Source organism: Phalacrocorax carbo, chromosome 2, assembly GCF_963921805.1.
Source record: "Phalacrocorax carbo chromosome 2, bPhaCar2.1, whole genome shotgun sequence".
NCBI lineage: Eukaryota > Metazoa > Chordata > Aves > Suliformes > Phalacrocoracidae > Phalacrocorax > Phalacrocorax carbo.
The window spans coordinates 143,001,972-143,022,406 of NC_087514.1; the positions used below are offsets into that span (position 1 = coordinate 143,001,972).

A 20,435-nucleotide genomic window follows, 5' to 3' on the forward strand; every position below is an offset into this window, starting at 1 on the left:
AATTCTCTCCCCCATCACACTGCAAGGGGGACAGAGCGAGCAGTTGGTGGATGCTTACTTGCTGGCTGGGGTAAACCCACCACAAAGTCTCCTCTAAAAAGCTATAATGTATTTACATGTGCAATGTGAAGTTGTTATGCTGCTGAAAATATGTGTCTGTTACAGACAACAGTTCATATTCTCCACTAGTTTAAACACTCATAATTTGCTGAAATTAAATAGCAGAAGTACTATATTCTCAAAATCCAAATACGAAAATAAACTGTTTAACACATAACTGCAAGGTACTGTGGGCATACTTAAGAGTACTTAAGAATAAAAAGAGATTCTGTATTGTCAAGTACTTTCAGGATCCCAGTCTTTTAGTTTCAGATCCCCTGTTTACCAAGAAACATATCTCTCTGAATGAGATCTATTCGAACTTCTGCAAGGCCTTTGACACAGTCCCCTACAGCATCCTTCCCTCTAAACTGGAGAAATACAGATTTGATGGGTAGACTGTTTGGTGGATAAGGAACTGGCTGGATGGTCGCATCCAGAGGGTAGCGGTCAATGGCTCAATGTCCAGATGGAGACTGGTGATAACCAGTGTTCCTCAGGGGTCCATACTGGGACCAGTACTATTTAGTATCTTCATCAATGACATAGACAGTGGGATCGACCGCACCCTCAGCAAGTTTGCAGATGACACCAAGCTGAGCAGTACAGCTGACACACCTGAAGGACAGGATGTCATCCAGAGAGACCTGGACAAGCTGGAGAGGTGGGCCTGTGAGAACCTCATGAGGTTCAACGAGGCCAAGGGCAAGGTCCTGCACCTGGGTCGGGCCAACCCCTGGCATCAATACAGACTGGGGGATGAAGGGATTGAGAGCAGCCCTGCGGAGAAGGACTTGGGGGTACTGGTGAACAAAAAGCTGCACATGAGCCAACAGTGTGCGCTCGCAGCCCAGAAGGCCAACCATATCCTGGGCTGCATCAAAAGAAGCGTGGCCAGCAGGTCGAGGGAGGTGATTCTGCCCCTCTACTCTGCTCTGGTGAGACCCCACCTGGAGTGCTGCGTCCAGCTCTGGAGCCCTCAGCACAAGAAGGGCATGGAGCTGTTGGAGCAGGTCCAGAGGAGGCTGCAAAAGTGATCCAAGGGCTGGAGCACCTCTCCTACGAAGACAGGCTGAGAGAGTTGGGGTTGTTCAGTCTGGAGAAGAGAAGGCTGCGGGGAGACCTTATTGCAGCCTTTCAGTACTTAAAGGGGGACTGTAGGAAAGATGGGGCAATCTCTTTCACAAAGCCTGTTGTGACAGTACAAGGGGAAATGGTTTTAAACTAAAGGAGGGTAGATTTAGACTGGATAGAAGGAAAAAATTTTTTACTATGAGGGTGGTGAAACCCTGGTACAGGTTGCCCAGAGAGGTGATAGATGACCCATCCCTAGAAACATTCATGGTCAGGTTGGACGAGACTCTGAGCAACCTGATCTAGTTGAAGATGTCCCTGCTCACTGCAGGGGGGATGGACTAGATGACCTCTAAAGGTCCCTTCTAACCTAAACCATTCTATGATTCTATGGAAGCTGTTGTGCAGAACACCTTTAGGAAGTGCTGCAAGTATTTAAAATAAGTTTTAGTAATTAAACAGCCAGAGACAAAACAGAGCAAGTCTAGTACTTCTTCCCAATAATATTGTAACTATAGTTCTGCTCCAGTGTTTTGGTAAATATGGGCAACTGCTGTAAATTATAACATTTTTGTGGAAAGAGTCTGCGTGACAACAGAACTGCACATCCTATTCTCCACACCCACCCCACTCCCCCAGACTCTCTTTGTGGAAGAATTTCACAAAAAAAATAAAATAAAAAAAAGAAAGAGTGATTATAAAGTGAATCTCTGCCTGTACTTTGGGCTTCTGTGTTTCTTTAAATTCAGAACAGAACTACAACCCCTCCAGCCTCCTTTGTTTTCTAAGTGTTTTTTACAGGATTTAAAAAAAATTATTCAATTGGGAGACTAGACAAAATTACCTACTGAGATCCCTTCCAACCTAAATTTTTCTATTTCCTTTCAGATGAAATTTTTGTATGCCACTTTTCTGCACAGAGCTATTCTACTGCATTCTTATGAACTCATGCAAATGCTGAAACTAATGACAGGGCTGCCAGACCACTAACAATAGCAGTGCAAACAGCACCAACACTGCAAAAACTAACACTAGAGAGTGATAATAAAAACTAATATTCCCATCTGAAAAAAAAAAGCTAATTCAAGAAAAGCAATACTCTGAAGCATAGAATAACATAAAGAGAAGAGGAAGTGAAAGTCATTCCACAATATTAGACATACATAGTACAAAAACTAAGTTGACATATACAATATGCCTGTGGTATGAAAGCTACAAGCAAGATAACTGAACTCTTCTACACATAGATTTCAAAATACAGATGACTGGCACAACAGTAAGAAAGACATCAAAACTTACACATAATCTTTATTAAATATAAAGCATTATTATGTATCAAGTCAAGAAATAGAAATATAAAGACAATTAAGCTGGACAAAAATTTTCCACTTTTTGCAGAAGCATAATGGTTTCAGGAAAGTTGCCATTAAGAAAGGCATTCTCAGGACCAAAATCAGAGCTAGGTCTGAGTCCTCATCTCCATAAGACAGAACATTATCGGGTGATCACAAAACTCAGCTGGACTATAAGATACGCATATTGAAACACTATCAGCCTTCCTACAGTGGGCTGGATCTTCTTCAAGAAAAGCATAAAGGAGGCTTTTGATCCTATTAGAGACAAAAAAAAAAAAACCAAAACCATCTGAAATCTCAGTTCTTTGAAGGACAGATAAAATGTTTCTTTCCCAGCTCAAAGAGTAAGGCTTACTACACTTCTACAGTAAAGGAGCCTTTACTCACAACTCTTCCCAGGTGTTAAACAACAGCAAAAAAAAAAATCACATGTGCACATACACAAGAAAAATGCCTGCAGAGATACCCAAGCCTGAAGGAAACAGAGTACAAACAAATTAAAGCAACAAGTCCCTGTGGTTCCATTTTAAAATACTGCACAGGAAGCCCAAGTTGTAAGGTGAAACTGTTCCGACTAGGAATGCAAATAGAAACTAAACGTTAACAGGAGCTGGAGGAAAACGGTTTAGTTGTACATTATTTTGAAGTATTGAAGAATTATTAAGAAGGCAGAAAGAAGACAGCTTCATAATAAAACACTTGCTTTTCATTAGCATCACTGTGAAGTTTGTAAAGTCTCTAGAGAATGAAGTCAACATTTTGAATCCTGTGTAAGTAAAATAAGACATCTTCCCCTCCCTTGAAAACACCCAGATGCCTTTACTGTTCTCCAGTTTTTCCCTTCACTTATTCTCCTTTCTTGGCTCCAGGCTATTTTACAATGGAATTGCCAGCAGCTCTAGAGATTAGGTGGACTTCTAAGAGACAACTAATTTCAGCAAAAACAATTATTTTCTTGTCTTTATTTATGACAGTCATCTGAGTAAGATAAATCACAAACTACAAAACATGAACCAATACAAAGCTGTGACTACGCCTGGAGTTTTGCTGGCAGAAGTAGTATTGTTTAACAAAATTATCCTTAAGAAACATTACCATGCCACTGAGATTTTCACATGCCCCTAGCTCCGAACAATGAAACCCAAATAAAAGAATGCCAACATTGGGTGAAACCACTTAGCCTGGTACGGTTTCTCTGTCACTCAATAGATAAACTCTGGTTTCTGTCAAGAGAGTGCACATACCCTTCCAGTGAGAGTCACCTCCAGATGTTTTTCATTTGTCCCCTCCTCCAACATCTGCTCTGTTGCCCAGGCATGCTTCGCTCTCCCAAATCTTGGGGAAAAATCACCCCCACCCGAAGTTCCGCAAAGGCTTTTACCTTCAGAACCAGCCCTGCAGCACTTTTACTGCAGGAAGGCAGAGCCAGCAACATCAGGCAATGAGATCAATTTGATCAAGCTCTCCACAGAAAACTTCCCTCCATCCTATTAATTTTTTTTTTATACTCACCTCATCCACATCATTTATAGTTTGTATATCTGTCATATTCCCCTGCAGTGGCCTTTTCCAGGCTTAGTCTGTCAGATTCCTCCTTACAACACAGCTGTTCCATATCCCCATAACTGCTCTACCTGGGTTCTCCAGTTCTAGTAAAGCCTTTCCAAGAGGGACTCCAGAAGGCACCTTGACAGATTACCGGGGAAAGAGAGAGCAAAGAACAAAATGTTGACCCCTTCTGTAAAGGTATGCAAAGGAACATTATTGACTCCCTCTGCTGTCACCTCTCCAACCCCTTCAAATCCTCAAGTTAAAACCAGAGAAGGAGGGGGGCAGCATGTCTCCTATCTATAAAAGCTGAGCATATCCTAGCAACACAAATGCTAGCTTCCCCTCCCAAATCACCCCGGTTAGCATGAGGGAAATAATTTATATCAACTAAAGATGGTAAAGTTTACATACAATATGTGTAACAGATAAAGACTGGATTAAATAAGCAAGACCCACCATGCCGAACACTGATATCTGTAGTTTGAATATATCATTTTAGAGACAGCAATTTATTCTGTACTTGCATTCATTTTTAGATAAAACTGGTTTGAATAGGCTTAGAACCAATATCAAAATTGCACTTATATTTGAAAACAGACTTGTATTTCTAACTCATTAACTTTAAAGATTGAAAGTCCATGCTATGACTATTTCTGATGTCCTTAGTTACCTCTTAAACATACATTTACTTAAAACCAGTTCTTTTTTTTTTTATTATGTATAAAGGCCTATGCAGAGTGAGTTAGAAAACTCATTTTTTGAGAAGAAGCCTAAAGAAGAGTTCATCTGTTAATATTAAAGCATACAGAACAGAATTTAGGAGCAGGGAAGGAAAGGGATGGGGGGAGGTACTTTTACGTGCATCAAAGCTTCACTTAAATAGTACAAAAGCATTACACAGAGCCTTCATAAGGAAAACTTAAGTATGGAATAATTTAATTTTTCTCTCCCAAGTTCTCTATAACACACTTTTTTCTTAAAAAAACCACAACCTAGAAACCTGGAAGTCTAGTTTACATGCCTGCTGCAGTTGCAAAGGACAAAAATATTTATGACATGATTTGCACATTGTCATGCTAATCACTTCTACACCTCCTGTCAGAAATCAATCAATGCTAATATTTACCTGAGCAATAACGACTGTTTTCAACGTGAAAATTACTAGCTTGTGCCCATTTTACTTATTAAGTATCATTTTACAAATCAAGGCTTTGATTCTACAAGTACTCAAATTTTTGATGTGTTCGTATATTTCCCTGGAAGCCAGCGAGGCGCTCTGTGCGGGGTACATTTCATGCTTTGCAAATATAAAGAATTTAGGAACCAAATACTAAAGTCTACTCCAGTTACCAATAATATGAATCCAACTGAGAAACACATGGTGGCCTGTTTATTAAAGGGCACTTAAACTGCTGACCCCATCTAGGTTAACAGAACAGTAAGTTACTGAAATGTATTTTTGTGATCAAATTCAAGAGATCTGGAAGAGTCTTTCTGAAAAGGGAGAAAAACAACAGACACAGCAGAAGATTAAAGAGGGACAAGTATGTGGAAAAGGTAGGAAATCATGAATTTGAGTACTCTAATATTTAGGCCCTGTCTAGATGTTCCACAGTAATAAAAAAACAAAACAAAGAGTAATCAATACTCTTTTTCAATTCAATCAAGGGTAAACAATAGGTTTATAGCTCATATTAAGTCTAGTGAGAGCTTCATGGTATTTTTAGTGGCACAGCACAGAGCTCATTAATTAGAAATGCCAAAATGCACCTCAACACTGGAGTTTTGTTTTGTATTTTATCATTTGTCTCGGTTGTTAACTTTAGCCATTAAGATTAAAAAAAAAAAAATCTGTTTCAATCACCACAATTCACTAACCCATAGCTGATTTTTCATTATGTTTTTGGGGATTAATTTTTTACTATTTTACATAGTAATTAGCTAATTTGGAAGCAAACACTCTCCAGGGGATCATTAATTAATAACAGACATGTTGCTTATTAATGCATATTTTTATTTTCCAAAACTGTACAGAGAGAGTGAACATAATTTAGTCCCTTCTCTTAAAAACATAAATTAATAATAATTCAGTTTTACTGCACAATTAATTATGGCCCGATTTTAAAACATCCCCAAGTTTGATCAAGCAGAAGCCTAAGGGTACCATTTTTTAGCATAATGAGCACAATCTTTTGAACTTTGAATTTTGGTGCTCAGGACAGAGCTTCACGAACAAGTTTGCAGGATGCATGATGTCTTGCTATTACAAAATGTACTCCACAGTAAGAGCATATAAAGGGCAATTCCACACAAATGCAAGTTAATATAAGGCAGTTTACCCCTTAAAGTAAAGGGTAAACTTTGTGTTTAAAAAAGCAGCAAAATCTGTGATCATGTAAGGTGTAAAATATGTGATCACGTGCCAATCTTAGGCAGAAAATGGAAACAAAGGTATGCCACACTTTCAAAAGGAGAGGTCATTCAGTGTGCTTCGTTGACATTGATGGCAGCCTTATATATAAGCAAAAAAAAAAGGCTTTATGTACAACACAGGCTTTTCAAGTTAAGAATACAGCCCTCTTATCATCATCATCAACTCACAGACTCTTTCCTAGATATCAAGTGTTAGACCCTGAAGTGTTAAAGCCAGATTGCAAACAGGAGTCCTGTTGACAGCTGGTAAGATGAAATGAGTAATTCTGGTTAGACTCTGGTTCCCCAGCTATTTTTTCCACAGGATATTTTTTTATCCGAATTCCAACTCCAGAACTGGAAACATTTCAGGAACAAGCCCATAAGCAGAGCAATTCACCATAAGAAGCATTTAAAGGCCACACGTTAGATCAAGAATTGAGAGATTTCAACTAGCCTGGGCTTGCTCCATACATCTCCACGTGATGTGTATTTAAGAAGAGGTTGAAACATATCTAAAGAATAACTAAATGAGAAAACCAAGGAAAACAAACACATATAGCAGGTGATAATTGTGACGGGATATTTCCCCTTCCCTTAGGGGGAAGAACCACACGTGAAAAATCAGTATCTCCCCTCTCACCCTACTGCCTAAAAACGCTACAATAATCAAGACATGAAAAAGAATAAAGTTGTTTGCTTTTCTCTAACACTGTCCTTGCCCCAACTTTACTACTGTCCTTTAGAAGGGGAAAACTCAAGACATGATGCAAAATTCCCTTCATTTGACAAAGCTTACTTTTACTCTCATGCTTTAGGCAGCAAATGTTTCCTCTTTCCGGATAAATCAGTCAGGACCCCCAAGATGTCTGCACAAGTTTGCCAAGAAGGAATAATTCCAGAGGAAAGAGGCTTTACTTATTTTGGAAGTATGTAGTTCTTTTAGAGGTTCATTATTACAGGTGGTTTCCATCTACAGGTTACTCCCTCAGAGCCTTTTGCTTTTGAAACTAACCTAGTTGAAGAGTAGGGAGGGCAAAAGCTTAAATATACATATATTATGCATATTAATAAAAACAAACAGCACAAGACCCCCTTTTTCTGAATTCCTCATGTAAACAGGAGATAAGATGCAAAGGTACAGATTTCTAGAAAAGGAAAAATTAAAAAAACAGTAATAAGCTCTGTGTCGCTTGCTCTGGAGTTCCCAGTGTTAGGGGTCTGGGGAGAGAATGAAACAGAAGGACTTCTCCAGAGGCGTCTTCAGCAGATGAGCAGTGGATAGGAATGAGCTTCTAAAAATAAGCTCTTCATTACAAATGTTTGTAGAGAATCTTCACATCTGGATTTCTTCTACACTTTCATAAACACATGGTTTGAAACAGTACCTCTTTATAGAACTTGGACCACAATTATTTGCAACGTACTGTATAGAATTACAGATGAAGAAAATCACCTCTCCTTACAGAAACACTTAAAATATTATTGGTGTTCATATATGACAAAACTAACAATAAGTCAATTGCTTGTGACACAAGCTACACAAAAAGCTTCAAATGGATTGCAGAAAGAAAGTAGCCTACAATAAAGTTAATGAATCATAGAATGGTGGAGGTTGGAAGGCACCTCTGGAGGTCACCTGGTCCAACCCACCTGCTAAAGCAGAGCCACCTAAATCACACTGCACAGGATGGGTAGGTTGTCCAGATGGCTTCTGAATATCTCCACAGATGGTGAATCCACAATCTTATTGGGAAACTTCTGTCAGTGCTAGGTCACCCTCACAGTAAAAACATGTTTCCTGATGTTCAGAGGGAACCTCCTGTGTTTCAGTTTGCGCCTGCTGCTTCCAGTCCTGTCACTGGGCACCACTGAAAAGAACCTGACTCTGTCTTCTGTACATCCTCCCTTCAGGCATTTATAGACATTGATAAGATCCCCCCGAGCTTTGCCTTCTCCAGGCTAAACAGTCCCAGCTCTCTCAGCCTTTCCTGTTGGGAATGATGCTCTAATCCCTTAATCACCTTAGCAGTTCTTCTCTGGACTCTCTCCAGTATGTCCATGTCTGTCTCGTACTGGGGAGCCCAGAACTGAACACAGTACTGCAGGTGTGGCCTCACGAGCGCTGAGTGGAGGGGAAGGATCACCTCCCTTGACCTGCTGGCAGCTCTCCTAATGCAGCCCAGGATACCGTTAGCCACCTTTGCAGCAAGGCAATGTTGCTGGCTCATGTTCAACTTGGTGTCCACCAGGATCCTCAGGTCCTTTTTTCAAAGCTGGTCAGACCCCAGCATAGTAAATTTTTAGGAAACAGTGTTCCTTGGACTTAGAGACTGAGTCTCCTTTTTTCCCCCAGGCAGAATATCATCTTGTACCCAGTTAAAGGCTATGGTGGAAGACAGGGGATTTATTCTGGATGCTGTCTCTCAGAGTGGCTCTCGCCATTACTCACAGACCATGAGTGCAAGTTATCGGTCCTGTGGTAAAACAGTGAGGTTGCGACTCATGGAAGTTCAGCCTAGCTTCTGACTTGATTTGATATCTACATCTGAAATTTGGAAGGCTAAGAAGCAAACTAAGAGTATAATTAATAGATTCACACTGGATATCTCCAATTCCATCTATGTTCTTTGGCAAAAGAAAAAAGAACTACATTTTCCATTTTTGTCTTCCTTTCCAAGATGCCTTCTCTCTACAATTTTCACAAGAGGCAGAAACTGAGCAAGGAAGATAGCCATGGCATTCTTCCAAACTTTAACAATAAAATAAACCCAATTCACATAGGTTTCCAGGGCGAGGAGCCGAACATCTGCTCTGAAGTCTTGCATTACCACTGAACCCCAGCAGCCTCTTGAAATCACCTCTTGGGCTCACCTCCTCATCAGTGAGTATTAAATATACTCGAAAGCTCTCCTAGGCCCTATGGGCAGTGATTCACATAGGTGTCCTCTCTGAAGCTTAACCGGTGACGCCAAAATGAAACATCACTTTGAGTGTAAAAATCTACATCATTTCCATTCCACTTCTGCAAGAATGAAATAATTAATTAGAATGTTGCTGAAATTAATGCAGAAGGCAGAAATTTTAGAAAAAGAGTCCCAGGCTCCCTGTCAGTATTTGTTCAAATATGCTAAAACTTTTTTTCATAACAGTAATTTAATTTTTTTACTACTGAAATAGCATTTTCTTGGATACCATCACTTTGTTAAAGCTCATAGTTTGAGCCCATTATCTTAATGTCCATATAAAATGCATGACTAAGCATTTTGTCCACACCACTGAAAAGACCTGTTCTTGAGATATTAAAAAATATATGTACTTAGTCTAACTCATAACTCCTGAGTACTGAAAACCTACTTTCAAAGATAAAAATACCGTTTCCTTACTGATTTGAACAGAAAAAGTCTTGAAGTACTACAGCATGCTTTTTTGAAGGGCTAGCAAATTAGGCATACCCCTTTATCTCCTCTGAGCTTCCGTCATGATTTGATGATGGCCAGACACACTACATTTAACTGCGCCATACCACACTAATAACTAACTAACTAAAAAAAAAAACCTCAAGTGTTTTTCCAGATGCTGTCCTCTAGTTTCTGGAATTCTGTGCATCTCCAAGGTCAGCAGGAGATGCCTGTAACAAACATCCTGTTTCTATCTGGTTCCTCTCTGTGCATGAGGAGCCAGGATAAATTGTGGCTTTTTGTTGGTGGTGTTTTGTTTTTTTTCCAAGCAACTCTTCTTCCCTCCAAACTGAGCAAACCTGCAGTCATGACAGACTTCCCACATCTAAGCAAGCCAGGCATGGTAAGAATGATAATGAATCTGACAAATGGAACCAGCATCATTCTTCACATGGATAAGCTGAAAAACTAACTTTTTATGAGCAAGCGTAGTTTGCTATTTTAACTGTAAGACTGCATCAGTAATTGGCATCGGAAAAACAGAGCAGGTTGGAGATGATTTAATAAGTCTGGCTGTTCAGAAGGCCAATAAATAAATCAAAGCCACCAAACCACATTTTCCATCGCTTCTGCCAGTGTCTGACAGCCCCAGCCAGCCCACAGGTGCTCCCTTCTCTCCCTGCCCACTCAGGACATGAGCTCCCACCTGGCTGTGGTCCCATGCCCCCTGCAGCTGCCTCGACAACTGGCAAGGACTTCAGTAGCATCCTTGTCATCACAGACAGAAACAATACCAGCTTAAGAACAAGACAAACAGGAGATAAATGATGAATATCTGTAATTACATTAAGACTAAGTAAGGGGGGGGGGGGGGGGTGGTGTCAAAAAACTATGAGTGTCTAAGAGTCAACCGACAGCTACTGACACCACATTTGGACTATGATGCAGTTTTTGTCACCACACTTGATAGAAGGAAATAACTAAAATGAAACCAGAAACTGTTATAGTAAGAGGACAGCTAATTCCAAAAGATACAGACGAGGTTAGACAAACCAGCCCCCATAGGAGACGGGAGTGGTGCGTGTGTGGCTGGTTTCCAAAACAAAACAAAAAAAAGCACAGAAGGGCTCCCAAAGAGATAACGTGAAAATCTTGTTTCTTTGTCAGAAAGCAACAATCACTGTATGTTAATATAGAGATGGAGATAAAAAGAAGGGGACACTGATCAAGCTCTATATGAATTTCAATACGTTCTACTTCTAACTGCTTTCTGTAACTGCCTGACAATACAGTCAGGAAAAATGCTTCAGCTGAGAGGGTATTAACTTAAGAAAAATATTATGAACCAAGATATGAATCCTAGCCACTACACTACTTCTTGCAACATAACTTGAGATAACAGAAAGTCTTTCAGATTTCAAAGCTGAAGGGCATATCTGACCTAACTAACCACAGCAAGCAACCTCAGACAAATTCCTTCAGACTTGAATCTTCAAGATGGGACTCAGAAAACAAGTTCAAGAACAGCATGAATCAAGCCTCATGTACAGTTTCAGGATCACCATGGCCACAACCGTGCCTGAGTCTGAACGTGCAGTTTCAAGGGGAAGAAAAGGAAGACAAAGATCCATTAAATCAAAATAGCACTGAGTGCAATTACATACAAATAACAATCCACAGGTAACAAATTCATTTTACTCTCACTAAAAGAAACAGGAAAACTCCTCAAACATGTATGTATGGAAGAACATCTTTATGTATATGTGAGCTGTCAGACTAAGAAGAAGTTCATGTACAAAGAAAAGCCCTGCTGAGCAAATGGCAGCACGAAAAATACCGTAAGCCACTGGTTTTCCTGGGCTGGCACAGCAGCGAACAACTTTTACAGCTAGCAGCTTTGCTTTCATTCCTCAACACTGAAAAAGGTGAATACCTGGATCCTACAGAGAAAGTTAATTCAGATTAAGTAACTGCCTCAGGAGAGTCCAAACACAAGTAATCCCAGTTGTTACCTGGAATTGGTGATTATTTGTTTGCATAATACACAAATATACATAATGTGTTTGAATTTTCAAACTTGATAAGGAGAACTGCTGTACCTTTTGCTGTACAAAAGAAGTACTAGCAGGAGTATGATTCAACTGGCATTGAAGTAGGAAACTTTGCTGAAAGGGAAAAGGGATAAACAAATACCAGATTATATAGGGAAACAGATGTAAGACAATGACAATTTCTTTAGGCCTTAATATCATCAAAATGACATTGTTTTGTGCATATGTTTTGCTTAAATAAACTTGTCGTAGCCTGCAATCTACTTTTCTTATCCCTTCCAAATAAATAGCTAGAGATGTCAAATGGCTCAGAACCTTGATTACTGTGGACAGGATCCTGCAAATATACATTTGTCAGTGATACAGTGACACACTGCAGACAAGGCTTCATACAGGCAGAATTTCTCAGTAAAGCTAAAAAGGAGACAGAAATCATTTTTATTTGGATCCTCTCATGAGAAGAAGATTTAGATATAGTCATATTTCTGTTAGTAGTGTGGATTGGAAGAAAGAAAAAAAAAGCAATAAGGTCTAAGTACAAAGAAGATGGAGGAGACAGACCCATCAAGGAAGTCACAAGATTACTTCTTGCCTCGCAACCGGGAGATTGCCCAACAAGACCAAGAACAAGAAGCTACTTATCCTGTATGTTACGTACTGTTTTGTTACTCTACTTTATTTAATCTACCAATAAATTGCTATATCCCATGTATCCCAAGAAAATAAACAGCAGGATTTACACATAAGCATACTTCATTGAAATAATAATAGCTTGCATTCAGACTCCACATCTGTGGAATGCATATATCCTCTCATCTGATCAACAGAAACATCCAACACAAAAATAAGCATGCACAAGTGAGAGAAGTAGGTCTGGAAATTCATCTTCATTTGCAATGCTTCTCTGATAGTAAAAACATTTGTCTGCAGACCAGAACTGAGGTTGAAGCTTTTATATATGTCAGTGTTTTGGCCAGATCCTCACAAGTCACTGCTGTGGACATGGACGCAGACCAAGTTCAGCTCCTTTGCTCCATCCATTTTCAAAGAAAAATTAATCAAAGGACACATACATATTAACTAGTAACATGAACCCATCTTCTTCCATCCAGTGTCCATAGGAGAAGGGAAGGCAGAAAAGGGGAGTAAGCAGTTTCACAGTTGACATAACCATTTTTCTTACCCCACGAAAATAATATACACTTTCTGAACAGTAACAGGATATGCTGTCAACATGCCAGGCAGAAGAATGTATAACTGAACACATCGATAGCTGGGGCAAAAAGTCAAACCACTGCCACTCAACATATTTAAGGGATGCTCTGAGATGAAAACTCTTCCCTGAGCACAGTAGAAAGGTTCTCAAATTTTGGTCTCCTAAAGCCCAGTTTTATCACTCAACAATTAGAACAATTCCTGTTCTGAATGAGCAAAAAGTCACTGCCAAGAAAATTTCAAAACCTTCCACATGGTCTCCAGTTTTGCCTCAAAGCCTTGAAACCAGACACAACCCAGCAGCCATTCTGTAGTCAGTTCTTGGTGGCTTTCCTGGCACCTCTCAATTACTTACTAGTTTGCACTGGGGTCACCTAGGCCTGGTTCTGAAGTGCCTCCTGCCTTCCAGAACCCGACTTTCTTCCACATGCAACACAGCACAGGGAAGTGACAGGAATCCCTAGTCACTCTATAAATACCAGTAATTCTCTGAGAAATTAAGCAAGGCTGTCCAAGGGTTGGGTTGGGGTTTTTTTAAGCCACCGGATGTTTCACAAACCAACATTTTTACAGACTGATGAAAGGCACATCTGTCCCACAGCTGATCCAATAGGAAGCTGAGACTTTCCAGTAGAAGGGCAGTATTTGCTCTCTTCCATCCATGCTCTTCATTCTCACACTCACCTGAAGCACATTTGCTAATAGTATTATCAGTCCTCATCTTGAGGAAACAATTATTCTCTTTAAGCAGCTGAGAATGGCTCTGTAGGACCTGAAGTGCTTGCACTATCCTGCTACAAATGCACACACACACTCGTGTCACACACCACTCCTAAGAACTAGTGACACATTTCAGATTCATGATTTGTTGGAATGGCCTCAAAGACATGGCACACAGCAGCAGAGACCAGTCAATCTGCAGGGCAAGCTGGTGTCTAAGCCATCTGCTGCTAGGGAACCACTGGACTGACACCAGATCCTCAGCAGTGTAACTGAACAGTACCGGGGGGAGGAAGAAATGGAGTCAGGAGTGGTAGAACACAAACCCATCAAAACATCTCCTGGGAAATCTCCTCTGTAATGGAAAGGCTTGTGAGACAACATTATCCCCACCCATCCTCCCTCCAAAAGGTGCCAGACTGCAAAGATCTCTGACACAAAAGGACCTTGTGAATCCAAAAACTCCATAAATGAAGATGGGTCTCCCATAGGAGGCATCAGATTACATTATTCAGCGTTTACCACCCTCTTTCCCCCCAAAAAAAATTTGTCTGTGTCATGTCTCAAGTAACACTTCACAAACAGCAGCTTCCAAAACCGAGTTGCTATCTTCTGCCTCGAATTATGTTTCCTCTCATTTGCTTGCTGACATACATCTGAGCAGACCCATTTCTCAAGACACTTCAAGCACCTTTGCACACATTTGGCAAAATAACTTAAACCACCAGATGAAGATTTTCTGACCCAGCTCCCTGGTATTATTTAGGAAGTGCTTTGACACCTATGCTTCTATGTTTGTTTTCCAAACTTAGTTTTAGGGTTTTTTTATTTTTCTAACATTACTTCCTACATCTCTTTCCCATCAGCCTTCTGGCACATGTCACAACTTATGACCACAGACTACCTTCTTGTCCCAGCATTAAGCAGATGAAAGCTGCATCAAAGTCATCATATCCCCTAAGTCAAACCCAAGTTCTCAGCACTGGTAACACCCCCACCCCAAAGGTATTATAAACATTACCCATACAACACTTATCCTAACCACTTCTCTGGAAATTCTCCATCACAACATACCATGCATCACAACATAAAGCAGTTCAGTAGTCACCAGTCTCCTGCTTGCTAAATACAAACAAAGACATCAAGAAGCAGACAGCTCAGCCGTGGCTTGTAATCATTTTACTGTATCTAGATCAATAAAGAATTACTGCACCCAAGAAGACGGGACAACAAGCAGGCTTCCAAAATCCTTTGTATCACAGGTTCTTCCCTAAATCTGTCACACACCAATCCCACCCATTGAAGTCTCCCAGGAGTGAAATAATCAACGTTTATTCCAAGATCCTACAAAAAGTAACACTGAGTCTCAAGAAGGGCTAGATTTCTCTCTCCTCCATCTCCCATAAACCAGATCCTCTCCTGCAGGAGGAGAAGGTAAAGATATAGTTCCATATCTATACATCTACATGCACTTCTCTCTCAAGCTGCTTACTACAAATAAAACTTTAAAAAAAATGCACAAATGTTATTTAGTGTATTATATGCCCCCTGCATTACAGCATTCAAATTCCTCTTGTTCATTCTTTACAGAGCTCTACTTTTTTTCCCCAACCACAACCTTCCCTTTAACTCTTCAAATTCAAAACATTCTCTACACAAGAGTTCTGGTTCAGAGATGGGGGTCCTTTAAACCAAGACATTTTTCATACAACATCCCACAGAGGGAGTAGCCTTTTTGTTTCGGGGGTTGGGTTGTTTGTGGGGTTTTTTTGAGAGAGAGGGAGAGAAAGAGACTATGGGAACAAGCACATTACAGAACCAAGAAGTAACTTGGCAAAACTCCCTACCCTTTCACACACTTCCACTTCAAACACACAGAAATTGTTCCATGAGTGAAATAAATGAAATTTGGCTTCCTCAGAGTTGGAGACACTAAATGTAGTAAGGAATAGATGAGTATTAGGGATTTCACTGTGGTCAGAGTATTCATAACACATCCAACCAGATTCTCCTACATTCACAAGAACTTGCATTCCAGCTTTTCCATCAGAAGAGATTCTTATCTCTATCCCTCAGCCAGCTCACATGCTTTTTCACCAAGCATCTAGGCATCTTGTGTCAGACAGCTTCAAAGTTACTAGATGGAGTCAGAAAGTATTACATATGGAGTAGGCACAATCACAATATCCTAAATTCGTAAGGAAGGTGACCTTAAAAAAATAAGGTGCTCTTGATGTTGGGCAAAATTAATGCTAAAATATAACTAAACAGCAGCAATACAACCCACCACAGAAGAAGCAATGATCACAGCAATTCTTATTGATTTTGAGTCTTAAGAGTATTTTGTTTTGATTTCATTATGACACTGATATTAATTTATCTGGTGTGCATACATATGACTGAAGGTCTTAAACCATTATTTAAGTGCTTAGAGAAACCACTAACAGAAGGACAAGAACCAACAGCTCGAGACTGACTGACAATAACCTTGAAATAAATCATAACAGCAAGCAGCTAACCAAAGGAACGGGTTACCAGCCTTGTGATGAGGTTAGTCACAACCTCAGCACTGACTGTCATTCCAACAAATATGCTGCAATTCAGCCACATGTTATTGGCCTTGATCACATTCTTTTGAGTGAAAAAGTAGATAATTCCACCATTATATGACAAAGTGGACAAATGCTATTGTTATACTAACGGTCCAAAGACATCAAAGCAATCCAGCATAGTTAGAAGTTATTACTTTAAACTTTGTCAGAGAGAAAAAACTACTGGAGCACAAACAAAATGTTCATTCAAGGGCCAAACATGTGTTGATAGACTATTCTTTGCATGTAACACTGTTCCTCAAAGGCGTTTATCTTCTGTCTTGGTATCCAGAGTAGATAACAGTGCTCTGCCTAAAAGAAACAGATGCTTCCAGTGCCAGAACCTACATTCAGAGAGTTGCTTTGAAAAGGAGGACAACTCTTTGTTTGTTTTTGTTTTGGTTTTTTTTTCCCGTTTTCCCTCTTCAGAGAGCAGGTAGCAGCACTTCAGGACAGAAGGAAAAGATGCCTTACTCTCTCCCACTCAAATAAACTAACTTCAAAAACAGGCAAGAACAGCCTGCACACACGCCCACACCCACAAATTCTGGTATTTCATGATAGAAGAAACTAACCCACAAACTACTGACAAAACTGAGAACCTTCCCGCTGACTTCAGTAGGTACTGGAGCAGGCCAGCATCTTTCAGCACCATGAAAGGAGAAAGACTATCTTTTCACTAACTGTACAAGGAGAACATGCTGCTTGTTAAATGCAATTTATGTTTCAATATTTGACTGTATCATTTTTCATAGTAGGACACCTACAAAGCTGAAGTAAAACAGTGTTTGGACAACCATATCCTCTCTTTCCTTCTCATCTGATAATCTCACTTATTGTCATCATAACCCTCTTCTTAAGGGCATCCATGGTATATCAATACTACGTATACTAGCCAGAAGACTAGATTGCCTTCCGTTTATATCATAGTACAGTCTTAGAAGGTTATCCTGAAAAACACTACCGAGACCAACAAATGTGCCCACTACTCTGCTCACAGATATTCTCTTCCTTAGAAAAATGTATCATTACAATCAAGTACTCTGTTGTTACTGTTTTATCTTCTGATTTGAACAATGTTTGAAAAGAAAGGAATTAAGTGATACATGGTACAGCCCATTCTCTGATTCACACTTTAGGGTAGATAATTGCCCAGAACCATTGAGCTGAGTTTGAAGAGATAACAAGGACAACATAAAAACTCAGCACACTTTTCTTTCTTCTAAGAAGCGTCACCTGAAACTATGGAACTGATTGATGCTAATGTCACATCAAGCTCTTCCCTGTTTACAGAAGATGGAAGAAACTTCTTTTGTGTACCCTTCCCACTAGCTTTCTCTCGCTACCTCTGCAATAACTCACATCAACAATCTGTCAGATTCCATTAAAAACATATTTGAAAGATTTATTTTCTCGCCAAACCCCCTGAAATTAAACAAAAAATTTGCTCAAGTTGTCTCCTGTTCAAACAGAAAGCTAGGCTTAAATAAAATGCATACAACCTGTAGATAAACAATTCTGGGAATGGGGAGGGGACAGAATAAATGCCAGCTTCATAAGACAGCAATTTTTTTTTACAGATCCTTTCAAATTCTGTATCTAATTTAATACCACATATTTACTGGGTAGGTTATAGCACAAATACACCACTGCAGCCTTCAGAAGAAAGTACTGCATAAAACCAGACCAGGATTCAGCATCTACCAACCAGGTATCCGCATGGCTGTAACTTTTGGGGACAAATCAAATTCTACCAGCGTTACAAGAGAAATACAATAGTCAGGACCACTGCATGATCTGACAAGAGTTCCTGAAAACAGAGTCCGACCCCAGGACCTTCACTCCAGACCTGAGAGGGGTCGAGCCGAGACACGGGTCTCTGCAACACCCATCAGAAAAGCGCAAGACATTTATATCGCGGTTACTGAATTTGAGCAGAGGGGTGTAAAATTCAGTGCAATCTGTTTAGAAGGAGTTGAAGTCTGACTTGACCCAGTATCAAGGACATTACATCATCATTTATTTATTCTAGCATCTGGCATTACACAGCAGCTATCTCACTGTAATCAGCCAAGAATTTAAGCTTACAGCATGTAATGATGAAGAAAACACAGAAATGCCAGAAGGGTAACATCAACACATGAAAATATATCCATTTGCTTCCAGCTATGGTGGCAGAGGGAAGTACAAGGCAAGCATTGACTAAAATATGACAACTCATCACACCAAGACCTACACCTCTTCCTGCGTAAACATGCACTACGGGACAACTCGCGCTGACCTGAACCTCTCAAACCTTATCGTAAGTAAAAGCAAGCACAAATTATGAGCAGCATATTTTACAAATTAACACACATACCATATCACAGACAGGTCAGGACCCCAAACTGATTACACTGAATAATCAAGCATCAGTTTTACCAATACACCTAGCTGCTGTTTTTGTGGTGTTGGGTTGTTTTTTTTTTTTAATTTCATAAGAAGCTTCTATCTCAGTTGATATATTCAGCAAGAAGCCAATGCAGCAGCACTTTATGTAAGGTGTTCTCTCAAGAGCAATGTTTTTTCACTGTCTGTTACAGTACAGGCCTACAATTATGAGAATTACCGTGGGTAAAGTTCTATAAAGTATTTCCTCTGCAAGTAACATTTCTCTGCATGGAACATTTTTAAATGACCACTTTTCACACACCATTCAGTTTTATAATATTCAAAAAAAACCCTAAGCATTCCGTTCAGAGCCTTTGACCAACAAATTCATCTGCTAGTTATATGGAAAATGAAAATATATTCGAGCAATATGCATGTATTAACACATATGCACACCATAACACTACTATCTATGGGTTTCCTTTAGGACTAGTGAGAAATACTAAGGCATACCTGGACTATGTAAGGTACAAAAATATTCAGCCTACCTCATCAAAACTGCTATCTTCTTTCTTCAAGGCTTTAAAATAAAAGGAAAAAAGAAATAGTTATCTGTACTGCATTTCAATGAGCACAAAGTAATTAACACCAGAAAAGAGAAAAACAGAGCAGCATTTGCCTGTTATAATAGGAAAGAACAGGCTGACATGAATAACAATTTCATACTCAAAATCTGATTCTGTAAATGGAATGTAGGACTGCACAGCGTGTTTCCAAGAAAGTAAATTTAAGTATTTATGAAAAATGTTATCCTCTTAGATTAATGAAAATAAGAGTTCACAAGTTGTTGGGTTTTTTTAATTCCTAGTGAGTGTGAAAACACTTTATGGAGAGCCTGACTGAACGTCAAAAAGGAAAAGTATAATAAACACCTAACCATGTATTCAGTTTGTCAAGTACTAAAATTTTATGAAATAGCATGCATTGTAGAAGCTCTTTTTACTTTTTTTTTTTTTTTTACAATATGACTTACACTAAAGCAGAAGATATTTCTGTCTTTCCTACGCTGTTAACTAGCAATTAATCAACAAACAAGGAAGAGGAAAACAGGGCAGAAATCATGTGAACTGGTAAAGCAAGAAGATAAAGACATGAACAGTTCTGAAGCTGCAGCAAAGATTAAGCTGATGAAAATTTTTCCTTTAGCATACTGGATATCTTTCAAATGTAAAGAATATTAATTTCTCCCAAACTCCCTTGAACTTTGTCAGCCTTAAGGTACGAGACTGGTTCCTTTTCTCTGTACACCACAACCAGATGAACCAGGGACTGTGTACTGCACATTGTGACCTGAAAGTGCTCTTCGTTTACTTCTCTAGAAGAATTAAAATAAGACAAACCATTTCCTTGATGATTGCACTATTTCTTTTCAGTTTAAATCATGAGGATTTGCAATTTGAGGGGGGTCACCTGAATGACTGTACAGTTCGTGCAGTACTGTCCCAGAACGTTCCCTCTTCATCACCTAAGCAGCATAATGTTTCTTATACTTAACACACATTTACTTCTGCAGGGGATAAATACTAAAGCACCTAG

The 20,435-nt window shown here is 39.6% G+C and overlaps 1 protein-coding gene across 3 annotated transcripts in view; it reads right to left on the minus strand.

The window, feature by feature from the left end:
- CDK14 (cyclin dependent kinase 14) overlaps nucleotides 1-20,435 on the minus strand; it is a 323,920-nt gene that overhangs the window by 297,857 nt on the left and 5,628 nt on the right. For all 3 annotated transcript variants that reach the window (XM_064444644.1, XM_064444646.1, XM_064444645.1), the window contains exon 2: nucleotides 19,388-19,419. In XM_064444644.1, the coding sequence (XP_064300714.1) occupies nucleotides 19,388-19,419 (32 nt within the window). The remainder of the gene's footprint in view (nucleotides 1-19,387; nucleotides 19,420-20,435) is intronic.